Below are 20,164 nucleotides of genomic sequence, written 5' to 3'. Positions count from 1 at the left end.
GGAAATCTGCAATATCTCAGAGTCCCACTGACATCTGACCAATATGAGAAAACAAGGGAAGAAAATGTCCCAAACAAACCTAGGTACTATATCAATAAAACTCAATGACAGCACAGCAGAAGAAATGTCAGAAAGGGAGTTCAGAATGTACATAATTAAAACAATCAGGGAAGCAAATGAGGAGATGAAAGAGCAAATGCAGGCATTGAAGGAGGAGATGAAAGAGCAAATGCAGGCATTAAATGATCACACTAATCAAGTTAAAAGAGCAAATACGGGAAGCAAGAGATCATTTCAATAAAGAGTTAGAGATACTGGAAAAAAAAATCCTTGAAATGAAGGAAATAATAAACCAAGTTAAAAACTCCATAGAAAGCATAACCAATAGGATAGATCACCTGGAAGACAGAACCTCAGATATTGAAGAGAAAATATTTAATCTTGAAAACAAAGTTGACCAAACAGAAAAGATGGTAAGAAATCATGAATAGAATCTACAAGAATTATGGGATATCATGAAAAGGCCAAATTTAAGAATTATTGGGATTGAGGAAGGCTTTGAGAAACAAACCAAAGGAATGAACAATCTAGCAATGAAATGATATCAGAAAATTTCCCAAATCTGAAGAATGAAATGGAAAACCAAGTACAGGAGGCCTAAAGGACTCCAAATATACAAAATTACATCAGGCCCACACCAAACACATTATTATGAAAATACCTAACATACAAAATAAAGACAGAATTTTAAAGGCCGCGAGAGAGAAGAATCAAATTACATTCAGGGGGAAACCAATAAGAATATCAGCAGATTTTTCAATCCAGACCCTAACAGCTAGAAGGGCCTGGAACAACATTTATCAAGGCCTGAAAGAAAACAGATGCCAACCAAGAATCTTAAACCCAGCAAAACTTACTTTCAGATTTGACGACGAAATAAGGTCCTTCCATGATAAATAAAAGCTAAAGGAATTTACAAAAAGAAAGCCGGCATTACAGAACATTCTCATCAAAATATTCCATGAGGAAGAGATGAAAAACAACAATGCAAATCAGCAACGGGAGGAACTAGCCTAAAGGAATAGCCAAATAAAGGAGAAACCAAATCATGTCAAAAAAACAAATATGAGTCCAACGACTGGGAATACAAATCATATCACAATAATAACCCTGAATGTTAATGGCCTGAATTCATCAATCAAAAGACATAGACTGGTAGATTGGATAAAAAAGAAAAATCCAACAATATGCTGCCTGCAAGAGACTCATCTCATAGAAAAAGATACCCATAGACTAAAAGTGAAAGGATGGGAAAAAACATACCATGCACACGGACACAGCAACAAAGCTGTAGTATCCATCCTCATTTCAGATAATGTGGACTTCAAGCCAAAACTAGTCAGAAGGCAAAACTAGTCAGATCATAATGGATTGAAATTAGAAATAGATGACAGAATAAAAAACAGAAACTTCTCCAATACCTGGAGATTAAATAATACACTATTATATGATGAATGGATAACAGAAGACATCAGGAGGGAAATTAAAAAATTCTTAGAAGTAAATGAGAACAAAGACACATCTTTCAAAACCTCTGGGACAGGATGAATGCAGTACTTAGAGGAAGATTTATTTCATGGGGCACATTCAACAAAAGAAGTAGAAATCAACAAATAAACGACTTAACACTACAGCTCAAAGCCCTAGAAAAAGAAGAGCAGACCAATACCAAAAGTAGTAGAAGACAGGAAATAGTTAAAATCAGAGCTGAAATCAACGAAATTGAAACAAAAGAAACAATCAGAAAAATTAACAAAATAAATAGTTGGTTCTTTGAAAAAATGAACAAAATGATAAACCCTTAGCCACACTAAAAGAGAAAGAGGGAGAAAACTCAAATTACTAATATTCGGAATGAACAAGGAAATATCACAACAGACATGAGTGAAACACGAAACATAATTAGAAGCTATTTTGAAAATCTATACTCCAATAAAACAGAAAACCTCGAAGACATCAACAGGTTTCTGGAGACATATGAATCACCTAAATTGAACGAGGAGGACATACACAACTTAAATAAATCAATTTCAAGCAGTGAAATAGAAGAGGTCATCAAAAGCCTACCAACAAAGAAAAGTCCGGGACCACATGGGTTCTCAGCCAAGTTCTACAAAACCTTTAAAGAAGAGCTCATTCCAATACTTCTCAAAGTATTCCATGAAATAGAAGAGGAGGGAACCCTCCCACACTCATTCTATGAAGCCAATATCACACTGATACCTAAACCAGACAAAGATACATAGAGGAAAGAAAATTTCAGACCAATATCCTTAATGAACATCGACACAAAAATTCTCAACAAAATTTTAGCAAATCACATACAAAAATATATGAAAAAGATAGTGCACCATGATCAAGTGGGTTTTATCCCAGGGATGCAAGGTTGGTTCAACATCCGGAAATCAATAAATGTCATTCACCATATCAACAGACTAAAAGTTAAGAATCACATGATTATTTCAATAGATGCAGAAAAAGCATTCGATAAAATACAGCATCCCTTCATGCTCAAAACACTAGAAAAAATTGGGGTAGTGGGAACATTCCTTAACATTGTAAATGCCATCTACGCTAAAAGCCCATGGCCAATATCATTCTAAATGGTGAAAAACTGAAAGCATTCCCCCTAAAAACTGGAACAAGGCAGGGATGCCCTCTTTCACCACTTCTATTCAACATCGTTCTTGAGACTCTAGCCAGAGCAATTAGACAAACCGAAGAAATTAAAGGGATACGAATTGGAAAAGAAGAACTCAAACTATCCCTGTTCACTGATGACATGATTATATATTTAGAGGAACCTGGAAATTCCACCAGAAAACTCTTAGAACTCATAAGTGAATTCGGTAAAGTAGCAGGTTACAAGATCAATGCTCATAAATCCAATGCATTTTTATACATAAGTGATGAATCTTCAGAAAGAGAAATTAGGAAAACTACCCCATTCACAATAGCATCGAAAAAAATAAAATACTTTGGAATCAATCTCACAAAAGAGGTGAAAGACCTCTACAATGAAAGCTACAGAACACTAAAGAAAGAAATTAAAGAAAACCTTAGAAGATGGAAAGATCTCCCATGTTCTTGGATAGGCAGAATTAATATTGTCAAAATGGCCATACTACCAAAAGTGCTATACAGATTCAATGCAATTCCAATTAAAATCCCAATGATGTACCTTACAGAAATAGAGCAAGCAATTATGAAATTCATCTGGAAGAATAAGAAACCCAGAATAGCTAAAGCAATCTTCAGTAGAAAGAGCGAAGCAGGGGGTATCGCAATACCAGATCATCAAATCTATTACAAAGCAATAGTAACAAAAACGGCATGGTATTGGTACCAAAATAGAAAGGTAGATCAATGGTACAGAATAGAGGACATGGACACAAACCCAAAGAAATACAATTTTCTCATACTAGACAAAGGGGCCAAAAATATGCAATGGAGAAAAGATAGCCTCTTCAACAAATGGTGCTGGGAAACTGGAAATCCATATGCAACAGAATGAAACTAAACCCGTCTCTCACCCTGCACAAAAATCAACTCAAAATGGATCAAGTACCTTGAAATCAGACCAGAGACCCTGCATCTTACAGAAGAAAGAGTAGGTCCAAATCTTCAACATGTTGGCTTCGGATCAGACTTCCTTAACACGATTCCCGTGGCAGAAGAAACAAAAGTACGAATCAATAACTGGAATAGATTCAAACTAAATAGCTCTCTCTCAGCAACGGATACTATCAGCAATGTGAAGAGAGAGCCTACAGAGTGGGAGAATATCTTTGCCACTCAGATACTTCAGATAGAGCACTAATTTCCAGAATCTATAAAGAACTCAAAAAATTCTACCCCAAGAATACAAATAATCCAATCGACAAATGGGCTAAGGAAATGTATAGACACTTCACCAAAGAAGATCTACAAGCAATCAACAAACATATGGAAAAATGTTCAACATCTCTAGTAATAAGAGAAATGCAAATCAAAACCACCCTAAGATTCCATCTCACTCCAATTAGAATGGCGATTATCAAGAATACGAGCAACAACAGGTGCTGGTGAGGATGTGAGGAGAAATGTACAGTCATACATTGTTGGTGGGGCTGCAAATTAGTGCAGCCACTCTGGAAAGCAGTATGGAGATTCCTTAGAAAACTTGAAATGGACCCACCATTTGACCCAGCTATCCCACTCCTTGGCCTATACCCAAAGGACTTAAAATCAGCATAGTACAGAGATACAGCCACATCAATGTTCATAGCTGCTCAATTCACCATAGCCAGACTGTGGAACCAACGTAGATGCTTTTCAGTTGATGAATGGATAAAGAAACTGTGATATATATATATATATATATATATATATATATATATATATATATATATATATACAATGGAATATTACTCTGCCATAAAGAATGATAAAATTATGGCATTTGCAGGCAAATGGATGAAATTGGAGAATATCATCCTAAGTGAGATAAGCCAATCTCAAAAAACCAAAGGACGAATGATATTGCTAATCAGTGGACAATGAGGACACATAATGGGGGGAGGGAGGGGTTAGTGTTAGGGTTAGAGTTAGGGTTAGGGAGGTGGGCAAGAATGAAGGAAGGAAGGACTGTATAGAGGGAAAAGAGGGGTTGGAAGGGTGGGGGGAAGGGGCAAAAAACAGAATGAATCAAACAACATTGCTCTATGTAAATTTATGATTACACAAATGGTATGCCTTTACGCCATGTAGAAACAGAGAAACAACATGTATCCCATTTGTTTACAATAAAAAAAAATTGAGGAAGAATTTAGAAAAAAAAAACTGTGGCATATATATATACAATGGAATATTACTGTGCCATGAAGAATGATAAAATTATGGCATTTGCAGGCAAATGGATGAAATTGGAGGATATCATGCTAAGTCAGATAAGCCAATCTCAAAAAACTAAAGGATGAATGATCTTGCTGATAAGCGGATGAGGACATATAATGGGGGGTAGGAGGGGTTAGCGTTAGGGTTAGGTTTGGGGTGAGGGATAAGTAGGGTGGTAAGAATGGATCAAGGAAGGACTGTATAGAGGGAAAAGAGGGGCTGAGGGGTAGAGGGGAAGGGAAAAAATAACAATCAAACAGCATTGCCCTATGTAAATTTATCATTTTTAATAAAAAAAATTATTCATTATTTTGAATAGCACACTGAATTGAAAAATAAAACATTTAAAGGAAAAAAAAAAGAAAATACCAAATTATTAAAACTCATAAAATGTAGCTCTGTATATACTTAATTTATTAAATAATGAAAAAGAAATTATCGTGGGTAAGAAAGAAAGGATTTTATTGACTATTAGAGACTGAGAGCAAAACTTATCATTTGGATAAAAAGGACTTAATGAAATTCTTTTCTTTGTTCTTATCAGTGAAATAAAGGGAGAACACTTGTAGTTGTTAAATATCATAACCATTGAGAGAGAAATTAGATGTATATTATTAAGAATTAAGTAGTCATAAAATATGTTGTATGGTTCAATTTTTAAAGGAAATATGTTAATGAAATTTTATTGAGCTTCCTTTATATTTTGTTGAAAATTTCATTAAAATTACATTAATATTCTAAAAAAATTTTTTTCGTCCACAAATAACTCAGTGATTTTGATTGTATGTTATAGATTGTTGGATTCCTGTTTTTCAGGTCTTGCCTTTTCAATGAAAGTTTTTGTCATCAAATTTCAGAAAACATTATTGGCTCTAAGGTGCTCCACTTGACATTGCTCAAATTTTTCTTCAATTTGGTTGAAAGTGAAGTACGGCACCTGAGTCAAAAGTAAGTTTTAATCACACATAAAAACCACACGTTTCTGTATCTCTACTTTTTTACCCACCATTTTTATAATGACTGCTGTGTATATTTCTAAAGTCACTTGTTTTCTGTTTTAGAGTAGGTATATTTTTAAGACATTTTCAGAAATACTTTAGTGACAGTGAAGTTTTATATGCCCCTTTTCTTTTCTTTCAGTTCACATTTTTTATTTCTTACTCTTTACTCAGTTAAATGTGATTTTATTTTTAATGATTTATGTATTTTAAAATTTTTTAGTAAATGAATGCTTAAGAAAAATCTTACACTGAATTCATAATGTGTATATGTTTTGCCAAGACTCTAAACTTGTGTAGATTACTAGTTATGTTAATGGTCATTGTTTTTTAAACTGAGGCTATTTTTTGTATATGTCCTTCATTGTAATTATGTTATATTCTTTACATATTATGACCTCTTTATATTCAAAGATTGCTAGCAATTTTTTTTTTAGTAAAATATATATCTATGATCAATTTGGGCATAAACATTTACTTTTTGTTCGTATTTTTGTTAGGTTGTATGACTGGCCAGATTCTCCAAGTCTGAAAATAACAGGAAAGGCAATTCTTCTTGAAATCTTTTGGTCAGGAAGTGAGACCTCTGGACTTTTAACCAAACCAGTGAATATGCTTTTAGAATGGACTATATATTCTCACAAAGAGAAATGCAAGTCTAATGATGTAAGTAGGATTGATCTGTAAATGATTAATGGCCAATGGAAAAAGTATATTTGGTCTTCTTTATCTTTAGGTTCTCCATCAACCAACCACAGATTAAAAGTATTTGGTGGGAAAAAAAAACAAAACTGCAACTGTACCAAACATGTATAGACTTTTTTTCTTGTTATTAGTCTATAAACATTACAGTGTAACGACTGTTTACATAGCAATTTAGATTGTATTAGGTACGACAGGTAATCTAGAGGTGATTTAAAATATATGGTAGGATATGTTTTAGTTACATGCAAGTACTGTGCTGTTGTATGTAAGGGAGCTCATTATTCACACATGTAGATACCTGCAGATTTTGGTATCTGAGATGGGTCCCAAAACAAATCCCCTGCAGATAATGAGGATGATTGTACCTTGAATGAACACACCTTTTCCTCTTCCCTTTATTGTTTGAATTACTTTTTGTTTTCTCCGTAGTTATCTAATTTTAAGATAAAATGTCCTTAGGGCCAGTTTCTTCTTCATCTCTGCTTGGTTACAGTAACTAGGAACAGTTATTAGATTACTGCTATGAAATCTATAGTCATAATTTTAAATTTTTTACTTTTATGTATCTCAGAAGTGTGGTAAAAAAAATTTGAATCAATTCATACAGTTTTGGGGGCGACACTATCATAATAAGTTTGCTTCTTTTTAAATTACCTTTCTGGATGTTAAAAATTATTTCCTGAAATATTTCTTCATACATAGATTTTGCCTGTTATGACAAATTAAACATAGGTTGATGTTAGTGTATCATCTGTCTAGTACAATTGGGAAAATTGAATGTAGTAAAACATGTGAAGTGTTACACTTGGTTCCAATATTAATATAAATGAATATTTATATAAATTTGATGTGGAGAAGGATATTCTAGGAAAAAAAAATAGGACACCAAGAATATTCATGACATATTGTCCTGTATTCTTGAGTTAACTACATCATAATAAAGGTAAAAAAATAAGGGTAGATTCTGAAAAATGTGTTGCAACAGATAAGGTACACTAAGGATTTATAATCATAATACATAAATACGTTCTAGTAATCAATAAGACAGTAAACCCAATGAAAAGTGAACACAGATTAATAAGAGGCAATTCATGGACAAGAAATACAAATACCCTATCTACTAAGCACTTTTGTATCTTATCTTACTAATTCTTTACAATATCCTGAATTAGAACTATAAGTATTGTCATTTTATGGGTAGAAAAGTTTAAAGTGAGAGTGACTAAATACATTTTGCAAGTTTGCAAAGAAATTGAATCTCTTTATCCTCAAAAGTCAGGCATAATACCATCTGGTCTTCATAATACCATCTTTATCATTAAATGAATTAGGATATCGTTTTTGTCTCTGCACAAAACATTTTAAGTGATTTTTAATAATCACTATTGGTTGGGATGCCATGAAAGAGTTTATTCTTGTTTGTAGGAGGGAAATCTTGAAGTGTCTATCAAAATTGAGTACTCAGCACTTGTACATAAGTAAATGAATACATAAGAATGTACTGTGGAGCTGGGCATGGTGGCACATGCCTGTAATTCCAGCAGTTTGGAGGCCTGAGGCAGGAGGGTGGAGAGTTCAAAGCCAGCCTCAGCAAAAGTGAGGTGCTAAGCAACTCAGTGACACCCTTTCTCTAAATAAAATACAAAATAGGGCAGGGGATGTGGCTCTGTGGTCAAGTGCCCCTGAGTGCAATACCCGTTACTACACCCACCCTCCCCCCAAAAAAAAGAATGTACTGTGGCATTGTATATAATGATGTGAAATTGGTAACAACATAATTCCCTCAATCTTCACAGTGACATTTTTAAATGATATACAAGTCTCCTCTGCTGTTCTATACAGTTGTTACAAAAGGGTGAATTCTGTCTAGATATCTTGACAAAGGATGATATCTATTACATATTAACTAAAAGAAAGGAATTGCAGAATATTTAGTGTAGTAAAATTACACTAGTGTATAGAGAAAATGTGTAAAGTGCATAGCAATGAACTGGCATGTTTTGGGTGCATAATAAATGTTAGTCATCATTCTCTTTCAAATATGCTCTGCTTTTGAGAATTTTATTATCTTTTTTGTGTGTTATATCATTAATTTCTGCTCTTTAATTTTGAAGTTTTTACTTTCTCTTCTGTTTTCTTGAATGTTTACATTTTTTTTTCAGTTTTTGTTTTTAATATTTAATTACCTTTGGAGTACAATTTGATCTTCATTCTGTAGATTTGCTGCTTTAATGTAGGGCATGCTTATTATTTTTTAAACTATTTTCTATAGTCAGTTTTGACTTCTTTGATCCAAGAAATACTTTTAAAAAGGTGTTTTAAAATTTCTAAATGGATGGGGTTTTATTAAGGTGAATGAGTTTGACTATGCTTTTCTGTTAATTTCTAATAGTAAATTGTAGTTAAGGAATATGCCTCATGATTTCTACTTTCTGGAATTCACTAATTTTTTTTTTTTTTACACTCATATAAGATTAAGGACTAAAATGTGTTTTCTCTGTGGTTTACAGTGTTTTCACCTACCATATTAAACTTGAAAATTATTTTAATCAGCTCGAAATCTGAATTTTTCATTTTTTTAGGTTATCTTTTAAATTTTTTATTTGTTCTAATTTGTTGCACATGACAGTAGAATGCATTGATATATTTTGATAGTTCATACATAAATGGAGTGTAATTTCTCTCATTTTGTTTCTTAATATTTTATAGAACCATTTTGTTTTTCTAGCTTGATATATCACTATAACTGCTAGAATATGATGCCTAAGTGCTATAAGTACTAGTTATCATGCTTAGTGAAGAAATATTTTCCTCAGAGGCATTCTCGAACAGAGTAGTTCGAGGGGAGAACTTTAGTGTCAAACTATGCTTTCCTAGTTTCTCTTCATGTATTTTCTCAGATCTGTTTTTTTCTCCTCTACTGTTTAAATTATGATTAAATTTGCATTACTCTTGCTCTTCATATCCTTTGTGGATTTTTGTTAGTGTGTATGTTTCTTCACTATAATTGCAGCATTCTGAATAGGGTATTTTCATTCGATTTTTAGTTTACTTTTTCTTTTCAACTGTGTCTTAATGTGTTGTAAAACATGATCCTTGCATTTTTTTTCCCTAGCTGTAGACATTTTTACTGCCTGCTCTGATGTGTTTTTAATGGTGTCTAGTACCCTACAAAGTTTTTAAGGTTTTCTTTTGTCTTTGAAAATGGCAATAAGTTTTTGTATGATCTACAACTGATTATTTTCATATCTGAAGTTTTTTGGGATCTGTTTTTATTGTTTTTTCTGCTATTTACTTCTCTACTTTTGCTTTTAAATTTTTCTTGCAAACTATTTATCATTTACTGTGTGCTCTCAATTAAATTGAAAAATTATTCTTGGAAGCAGTTTTGGCAAGGATCAAAATATTTTCCTCCAGAGATAATTTCTGTGTACTTCTGCCAAGTGCCTAGGTGTACCCCCAGTCAAGGAATGCTCTAATCCAATGTCTGTCTCAGGGAGCTTGGGTAGTTAGGTGAAGTAAAAGGCTATAAACATGTAGTTTTGCTTTTGATTGATTCTTAATCTCAGAGTGAGGTCCTTCAGGACCTTAGCCTATTCAGAATTAGGCCTTAGACTATGACCCCACCCCCTAACTCTTTTAAACCTTTTTCCCTTAGACTCCCAAGACCACAATTCTATATCTTAGCTTTTTTTGATGGAATCATCACAAGTTATCAGGGCAAAAAAGTTAGTTAGCTTTGAGTGCTTTGCTTGACTTTTACCTTCTCAGATCTTGGCCTAGCAATTTACTCATAATTTATTTTTTCTTTTCTGAAGAAACTTTGTCTGGTTTATCCAACATTTTTGTTTTCAAAATGGGTTCATCAGAATTACCTAGGATTTCATTAACAGAAACAGAAATCTTTCCTGTTTCATTTTTTTGTTTTTTGTTTTATTGTTTTAGTTTTTCTACCAGAGATTGAACCCAGGGGCACTTAACCACTGGGCCACATCCCCAGCCCTTTTTATTTTTATTTTGAGACAGGTCTTGCTAAATTGCTTAGGGGCTTAGCCTCCTGAGCCACTGGGATTACAGGCCTGTGCCACTGTGCCCAACTCTTTTCTTGTTTTTAAATATTCTATTTATGGGGCATGTGAGTCATGCTTCAAAAAAGAAAAATCTCTTAAGGGTGTTAGGGTTTTTTTCTTTTTTGTAAATCAACATTAAAAAGCAGGATTACTCCTAGATATAGCTAGATATAGATAGGCACTTTTTTTGTACATATATCTGATTTTAAAAGAAGCATGATAGTGCAAATGTATAGAAATTGAAAATATTCAATTTTCAACCAAAATAGAACTATTTACACCTAATTACCAGAGTTGATTATAGTACTTGTGAGCTAGGGTGTATAAATTACCATCTTTTAATTTACTATTAATAAAATAGAATCATTTAAGACAAAATATTTCTTGATTATAGAACATTTCCTTTCTTCACCCATTTGATTACATAAATGAAATTTCTTACTTGTATCTGAAAACAATAATAAAACTGATATTTTCACAGTTTTACTAAATCACCGAAGAATAACCACAGATAAGAAATTGCTAAACACTGATGTAAATAGTTAACAGATTTATACATATTCAACTTGAAGGTTTTTGTTCAAATTTATAAATAAAAGCATATTTGAGAAGCACTTTGTAAAAAATTGTAGCATAAGTTATAATATGAAAAATGGTTTTAGATTTTGCAAATTAATATTTTATTTAACATTCGAATGGCTTCAATTCACAAACTGTTTTTTTTTTTTTTTAATTGTATTACCTTTCTGTTAGAATTCATTCTTGCACTTAATTAAATCTTTTTTGGCAGTTTCCAGTTTCAAGAATTCCACGCATGTTCACAGACATCATTTTCCTTACTGTAAAGCATTTGTTTCTTGATTTGCTGAGTTGAAGCATTCAATTTAAGTCATTAGCTAAACAGAAGTCCTCAGTTTATGCTAATATTGTTTTGTCACAATGTCAATCAGCAAGTATTACAGAGTGACACAATGGCTGTGAATTTCATTGTCATTAATCTGAGAAAGCTTTGGGCTTTCCTTGGCAAAGAGTAGAGGTGGGCTGCGTCAAGGTTATGGAGGAGGTGTGAATTTTCTAAGCTTTGGTGGTTAATCCCATTTTTCCTTGAAATGTCCTTAAGTGCTATTTAAGCATAACCCTGCAATTACAGGTAGAAATGGAAGCTAGTTTATATTTAGAGATTAGAAAATTGAAACTCAAGAGTTTAAGCAACTTACTCAAGGTGTCAGTTTGTTAGGGAAAAGCCTTGACTGGAGGCCAAGTCTTTGGTTCGGCACACTTTCTTATGTTTCAAATGCCACTGGCTAAAGCAGGAAGAGGCACAATATGTGCATTATGTTTGCATCTTTGCAAAAGAGTAGTTTGTCATCTATTTTAGTGGGATATTGTGGAAATTCTTAACCTGGGAATCAAAAGGCCATGATCGTAGTTTGTTCTGCATTACAGAGTAGTCAGTTTTTGGAAAATCACCAAGTTTATAAACTGGAGATTACTCTTACAGCAAGATAATAGAGAACTGTACTGACAATGTCTGGTAATAGACTTTAACATCTTAGAAAGAAGTCCTAAGGTAAGTATGTGTCATATATGCAAATGTGTCTCTCTTTATTTCTTTGTTAATTCTTAGGGTATTGATGTTCTCTTCTTTCAGCTTTAGCAAACTTTTCAGTATTTCAACAAAGTTTTTTCCTTCCATGGTTTATTTGCCATTTTCTTACTAATCCACTTCTGAAGTATATATATCCTTCATACTGGAAATAGTAGCATTGTTTATACACTTGAAGTGACGGTGAGTATAATCCATGGCACAATGTCTTGGTTATACTATGTGTCATAGTTAAGAGTATAGTATAAAAGAATCCAAAAACCTGATTTGAAGTTGTCTTTTTATATAGAATACTATTACAGATCTGTGTGAACATACATGTTTAGCTCAATGACACACAGATAAAAATAACTGACAGGATCTTTCCATGGTAAAGAGACTACAGTTTTTCCTCATAATCACTGTAAGGGAACTTTTGCCTATCTCTAACTGCTTAATAACATTAATATCAAGGTAAATTTAATATTAATATTCAATTGAGATTTCAGTTTTAGGTATGCATACATTTGTCTAAGGAAAAAGTTAATGTCCTGTCTGGTTTATTTTGTTATTTTTGATTGGTGGATTGCTGGATACGGTTTTGGGTGAGACTTAGAGACTTGTCTTGAAGGCAACTTATCTCACAGTCTAAGGATCTAGGGTCTTATGTAATCCTGATTTAATATATTCTTGAGATGGGGACTACATTTAGAAAGCAAAATGTACTAGTCTCTTGTTTGTTTGCTTTAGTAATATCATTACTGATATTCATATGTATATAATATTGGAAGGAATATTCTGTGGTATACATATAGACATCAATTTGCTGGTTCAGGTATTTTCACTGTGCTGTTTTATGTTCCCTTAATAACTTGAATGATGAGAGTAAGAGTTAACTTTACTTGCTCAGAGAGATCACATCTACATTTGGTTTTACAAAGAATGGAGTTGTTTTCCTGCATATTAGAGAATACAGTGCCCTAGATCCTAAATCCCAGATCACACGGAAGAGGCTTTGGTATTGGTGATTGGCCAGTCCTGTAGTTAGCTCCCTGTACTACACAGTTGAAACTGCAAGCCTTTTTAACTAAGCTCTCTAATCAAGGTGTGAAGGAGTGCTGCTGTTGCCTACCATGATTTCTGACCTGGTAGGATCAGGCTGTCTATTGTGGCCCCATATCATATCAGAAGAAGGGCATTGCTTCTTTTAAGTATTTATTATTCAAATTAAAATTCCGTCACCTCAACTCCATGCTTCAGGATCTCTCTCCTAGATTATAATACCCAGCCCTGCCAGAATGTAGTGTGCTGCCTTAGAATGTAGGAGGGTGCCAGAGTACCTGTACACCTGCTACTGATTCTCACTCTGAGTTTTCCTTCCATAAGCACTTGTTTTGGCAAGGCCAATTATGTGCTGCTTGACCATTTGCCTGTGTTTGCACAACAAACCAGAAATGGAGCTTTCCTTTGAAAATCACTTGCATAGTTGCTTCTTAAGATAAGGAATAATGTCCTAATAAAATGCAGAATATACCTATAGGAGACTCCTTTGCTGAGGGCAGGAGAAACAAATCTAGCAATCATTGAGGGTTCCAAATGCTAGGAATTTTTTTGTCATTAATCCTATATAGGCATTGTATGATGACAGAAAATAGCAGTTAAAATTTATTTGGCTACCATAACATTTATTAAAACCTTTTCACATGCCCTCTACCCAACTGCTAATTTAGTGATTAACAGTTTTTCATACATCCAACATGCCTAGAATACCAAGAATATAGAAATTTCAACTAGTTTTAATACATTTTTAAAAACTGTTTATATTTAAAATTAAAAGTGTTTTTAAATATTATTTTTATACTTTTCCATCTTCATAGTTTACACTAAGTTTTATGGATTAAAATGATATTTTAAATAAGGGTAAAACACTTTATTTTTATCCCTATACATATATACATACCATATATATTTCTTTCTTTCTTTTTTCTTTTTTGGTGCCAGGTATTGAACCTAGGAGAGCGCTTACTACTGAGCCATATCCCCAGGCATCCTCTTAGCCACTTTTTTTTTTTTTTTTTTTGAGACAGGCTAAGTTGCTGATGCTGACTTTACATTGGTGATCCTCCTGCCTCAGCCCCACAGGCTGCTGGGATTATAGGCGTGTGCCACCACACTCAGACTTGCTATATTTCTTGAAGGAATTTAATAATATTTACTATAGAAGTAACAGTATAAAATAGTATTCATGCTTTGAAAGCTAATCTCTATACATATATAACTTAAATTTGAATCAGTGTATTTCTTTACAACAAATTGGTTAAAGTTTTTATTCATTGCGTTTTTATTTATTGTTTTTGTCTTTTTCTGTAAGATGTCATTTAGAGAAATATAAAGGGTAGTTCTGAATTTGAATGGTGAAGGTAGCAAATCTATCTGCTATTATTGTCATATATGTTCCTGTTAAAAGAAATCCACAGAAACCGGTATTTCCTCACTGTTTTAACAGAATTATTGCCTGAATAAAGCACTTGACAATGTCAGATAAAATTATTTTAGCAATTTGTTGTAAGCTATTCCTTAGAAAAATTTATATTAACTGTTTTTCTTTTTTGTATACAAATTGAGCATCCCTAATCCAAAAATCCAAAATTCTAAGTGACCTCCAGTCCCAAACAAACTAACATGGTGTCACAAGTGGAGACACCTGACCTGTGGAATGTGTGAAGACACATTCCACACCTGACCTCTTGTGGTGGGTTACAGTCAAAATGTAGGTTCACTAAAAATATTGTATAAATTACTTTCAGTCTGTGTGTGATGTATATATAAAACAAATAGGAATTTCTGTTTGCACTGGTTCCTATCCCAAGATATCTCATTATGTATTTGTAGATAATTTCAAAGTTTGAAAAAAATCTGAAATCTGAAGCACTTCTTGTCCCAGTAATTGTAGATAAGGAATATCCAAACGAGATAAATTGTGTGTGTGTCTGTGTGTGTGTATACATATATATACACATTTACATACATTTATGAAACAAACCAGCTGTAGTTATGGAGAGAGAGAGAAGTACACATCCGTGTGTATATAGAAAGATAGATGAAGAGGTTGTGGGTGAATAAAAAAGGGAAAGGGGGAGATACTGTACTATGGTTCTTATGAATATCTTTTATTTTATTTAAAAATCCTTTTTATTTTGTTCATCTGAAACATTATTTTAAATTATTTTTTAACTTACTATTTTTTTATTTATCTTTTAATTTTTTACAGACTGCATTTTAATTCATTGTACACAAATGGGGTGCATCATTTCGTTTCTGTTGTTGTACACGATATAGATTCATACCATTCGTGTAATCATACATGTATCTAGGGTAATGATGTCTGTCTCATTCTTCCATTTTTCATACCCCCCTCCCTCTCATTTCCTAGAGAAATGAGAGTTCCCCCATTCTTCTCTCACTCCCCACCTCCCTACCCCCATTGTATGTCATTCTTCACTTATTAGGGAAAACATTCTGCCTTTGGTTTTTTGGGCTTGGTTTATTTCACTTAGCATGATATTCTCCAATTCCATCCATTTATTTGCAAATGCCATAATATTATTATTCTCCTTTATGGCTAAATAGTATTTCATTATGGTGCAGCCACTCTGGAAAGCAATATGGAGAATCCTCAGAAAACTTGGAATGGACTCATCTTTTGACCCAGTTAACCCACTCCTTGGTTTATACCCAAAGGACTTAAAATCAGCAAACTACAGTAAAACACAGCCACATCAATGTTTATAGCAGCTCAGTTCACAATAGCTAGATTGTGGAACCAACCTAGATGCCCTTCAGTAGATGAATGAATATCTTTTAGCATTAGCATACCCTGGAGTTTTAAATAGCTAAGTTTGGCCTCAAAGAGTACTCAAACAGTGATAGAGATGCCATATTTTAATACATTTTAGTAATGTTTTTCCATCTTAATGTTAGGTCTTCAAACACGAACTAGCTTACTTATTGACTGGAATTCTTGGAGCAGCAATAGATTATTGGATCGTCCTTGGTCTTAAGATGGGTAGAAATGTGATGCGACACATGTCCGATGACTTAGGAAGTTATATTTCCCTTTCATGTGATGGTAAGTGTGTCTGTGTTTTTCTTAGACTCATTCTGGAAAATTAGTTGTGTTAACTGTATTTATTTATTTATTTATTTATTTATTTATTTATTTATTTATTTATTTATTTATTTATTTATTTATTTATTTATTTATTTAGTGGTACTAGAGATTGAATCCAGGGGTACTTTACTACTGAGCTACATACCCAGCCCTTTTTATATTATTATTTTTAGATAGGGTCTCACTAAGTTGCTGAAGCTGGCCTGGAATTTGTGATCCCCTGTGTCAGCATCCTGAGTTGATAGAATTACAGATGTGCATCACCCACCCAGCTAGAAATTAGTTTTGGGTTTCCTTTAAGCAGGATGTAATCTTCTAATGTATGTTTATATGATGCTTTCCTTAAAATTGTTGTGGATAGATACACAGATATATACAGAAACTTTTTTTTTTTAATGTATGTGTTTTTTTTTTTTTTTTAATTGTAAAATGGGATACATGTTGTTTCTCTGTACGTGGAGTCAAGGCATATCGTTTGTGTAATCATAAATTTACATAGGGTAATGTTGTTTGATTCATTCTGGTATTTTTTTCCCTTCCCCCCACCTCTCCCACCCCTCTTTTCCCTCTATACAGTCCTTCCTTCCTCCATTCTTACCACTCTCCTTAACCCTAATCCTAAACCTAACCCTAACCCTAATGCTAACCCCTCCCACCCCCCATTATATGTCCTCATCCGCTTATCAGCGAGATCATTCGTCCTTTAGTTTTTTGAGATTGGCTATCTCACTTAGCATGATATTCTCCAGTTTCATCCATTTGCCTGCAAATGCCATAGTACCCACATAGATAATCACTTTAAACTTAACATTGTTTTTTTAGTGTTTATGTTTTTATGTAGTTGAACTTTACTGTATATGCAAGTTTGTGTTCTTATTTTCCTCTAAACATTACAGGAGGCTTCCCCCATATATATTATTTATTATTCAAAAATATTTTGATGTTTCATAAAAGTTGAATATTACTTGATAGTGTAAAAATTATGCATGGGAAGAATTATTATGTGGTTATTATTATATTAATATGGTTTCCTGATACTATAACTAAAATTTGTAATTAGACCGTCTTGTGCAATAGACAGTTTTAAAAATCAGTTTTTACTCCCATTTCATTGGAGAAATAGATTCACTTTTCAGTGTATGTTTTTTAGAATCTTACATGTTAAGAACTATTTTCAGTACCTCTAATCCTTTGAGTAGAATGCATTATCACTCTGGTCTTACCTGTGCCATATGAGTAATTCCCAGATCTTTTCCTATGTAAACACCTAATAACATTTAAAAATGAAATTCATTAAATCAAAATACTTTTTACAAAGCCCCTTGTATTAATTTGGTTTATATCACTGGTTATAATATTTTTCCCCAGTGTACCTATTGCTATATAGTTTTTCTTAATATAATGTAAAAAAACTGTTAGCTAGCTAGTTTGCTTGCTTTCATCTGGTTCTCTAACAAGAAATGAGCATGAAAGAAGCAAATAGAAGTACTTTATATGCATAATTTTCTCACTGTTCCTCCTCCCTTCATTATCTAATTTTAAGGTTTTCTTTAAATTAAATGAGAGGAGTATTATTTAAGCATTATGATGACAGAACTCATTTTCACAGCTATCATCTTATGTTAAGTTCTACTCAACTCTTTGAAGTCTCTAGACTGAGGAAGGTTTCCCTAAGACCTTGTGTACGTTTTCTAACTTAGCCCAATTTAGGAAAAATCTGTGCTTTCTGCGCTCTTGCCATTCCTTTTTGTTTCCGTAACTCTAAATTCCTAAAGTGAACATATTTTAAGCCAAGTGAACTTTGTGTGGCTCTCAGATATAAAAGATGATTTTTACATACTTCATGTTCAATATTTTAGACTGCTGAAACGTATTCAATTTTGCTGCACATGTGTTGCCGTGCATCTTGGTTTATATAAAGAAAAAGTTCTTGAATCTGCTGTCAATCAATTTAAAGCTTGAAAGAGAGATTCCAGAATAGGAATCCAGGTTATAACTGGGTTCAGGATTTATTTGATGATGCCCTCTGGAAAGAGAGGTCTATTTTTATACGACCAAAGATAGAAGATTTTTATCTAAAGCATTTTATCTCCTTTTTTTCTCTTTCTTTTTTATTGAGCTGAGGGGGTGATTGCTCTTGCTTTTGTGAACTAGCTATCCTTTGTTGAGTGACTTTTTAACATTTCTTAGCGCAAATTCAATCTTCCTTTAGAACCCTTATCATTTCTTTCCCACCATTCCTACTAGGTAGGGTAGTGATTTTTTGTCCTTTTAAGAAACAGCAGAATTGTGGCATTGTTTGCCAGGTTGACAAATAAATATTTGGCTAACAGAATTCCTTGTTTTCATTCTGTAATGAAATCTCTTTGAGTTTGAGGGCCCAGTACAGGATTAGCAGTGGCTTTAGAACCTACCTATACAATTGTATGTGTTATTTCCAGTACATAGTAATTGCCTTTAAGGAACTATAAGTTATCTTACAGTTTAGTCAAATGCGTGACATTTGAGCCTTGTGTTAACAGAGTTCTATGTGTAACTTCAATGCTTTCCTTACTCAAAGGCTAAGTTTCTCTATACTATGAAACAGGGCATTGTTATCCAGTGTTACACTTACTTTCACATGTCAAATTTAAACCTTAGAAGTTTAAGCCTGTGACTGATTTGATGTGGAACTCCATGTTGCTTTGATAATCATGTCAACAAAATGATGCCAAAGATATATAATTGATCACTAATCTTTAAAACTCTAGATGAGTACTTGCATTGTACAACTCCCTGAGTTTAATCAACAGTACCACACACACACACACACACAATTATAACTTGAAAAAATTAAACTCTACGTAGGTTTAAATTATGTTGCAGTTTGAAAAGCATTTTTAAGCCTTACTTTCTCAAGACACACACACACACACACACACACAATTATAACTTGAAAAAATTAAACTCTACGTGGGTTTAAATTGTGTTGCAGTTTGAAAAGCATTTTTAAGCCTTACTTTCTCAAGACACACACACACACACACACACACACACACACACACACACACACACACTTGATTCCATAGGTTTCAAATTAGGCTACAGATAGGCTAGTTAAAAATTTCTAATATATATTTCTAAAAATGGTTCAAATTAAATATTTCCCTAGGTTTTTTTTTTTTTTTTGCTGTTAGTACAGCTTTATATTTAATGTTTGTCAAAAAATTAAATGAACATTTCAAGCTTAAGAAAACAGGAGGTTTTCTATAGCTGAAGTACAAAATAAAATTATATTTATTTTATGGAATTTTTAAAATACTACACTTTTCCCTGCAAAGTGAACCAGGTATTATTTCTAATATCCTGTCTGCTCATATTTTTATGAAGAAATTTGAAAATCATTGCCACCTCTTTTTTTCTCTTACCTTTTTCTCTTTGGATATTCTCACATGGGTTTTCTTGTTTGTTTTCTCTTTTGAACTTTTCTTTGCATTCTTTTTTATTTTTTTCCCCCTCAGTATTGAAGATTGAACCCAGGTGGACTCTACTACCGAGCAGTAACCCTAGCCCTTTTTATTTTGAGACAACATGTTGCTGAGTTGGAGTGGTTGACTCAAACTGATTCTGCTCTCTCAGGCTCCCCAGTCCCTGGGATTATAGGCATGCACCGCCACACCCACCTTCTTTGCATTATTTTTTGTCTCAGTTACTATCTTTT

The 20,164-nt window shown here is 33.2% G+C and overlaps 1 protein-coding gene across 2 annotated transcripts in view; it reads left to right on the top strand.

Annotated features, from left to right (window-relative positions):
- The window catches only part of LOC306664883 (SMC5-SMC6 complex localization factor protein 1), an 83,826-nt gene that overhangs the window by 50,310 nt on the left and 13,352 nt on the right, over positions 1-20,164 (top strand). For both annotated transcript variants that reach the window (XM_079146015.1, XM_079146014.1), the window contains 3 exons: positions 5,752-5,883; positions 6,434-6,599; positions 16,275-16,422. In XM_079146015.1, the coding sequence (XP_079002141.1) occupies positions 5,752-5,883; positions 6,434-6,599; positions 16,275-16,422 (446 nt within the window). The remainder of the gene's footprint in view (positions 1-5,751; positions 5,884-6,433; positions 6,600-16,274; positions 16,423-20,164) is intronic.

Source organism: Sciurus vulgaris (genome assembly GCF_902686455.1).
Source record: "Sciurus vulgaris genome assembly, chromosome: 6".
NCBI classification, from domain to species: domain Eukaryota; kingdom Metazoa; phylum Chordata; class Mammalia; order Rodentia; family Sciuridae; genus Sciurus; species Sciurus vulgaris.
Note: the sequence above shows the minus strand (reverse complement) of the source record. Positions and strands in the feature narration are given on the sequence as shown.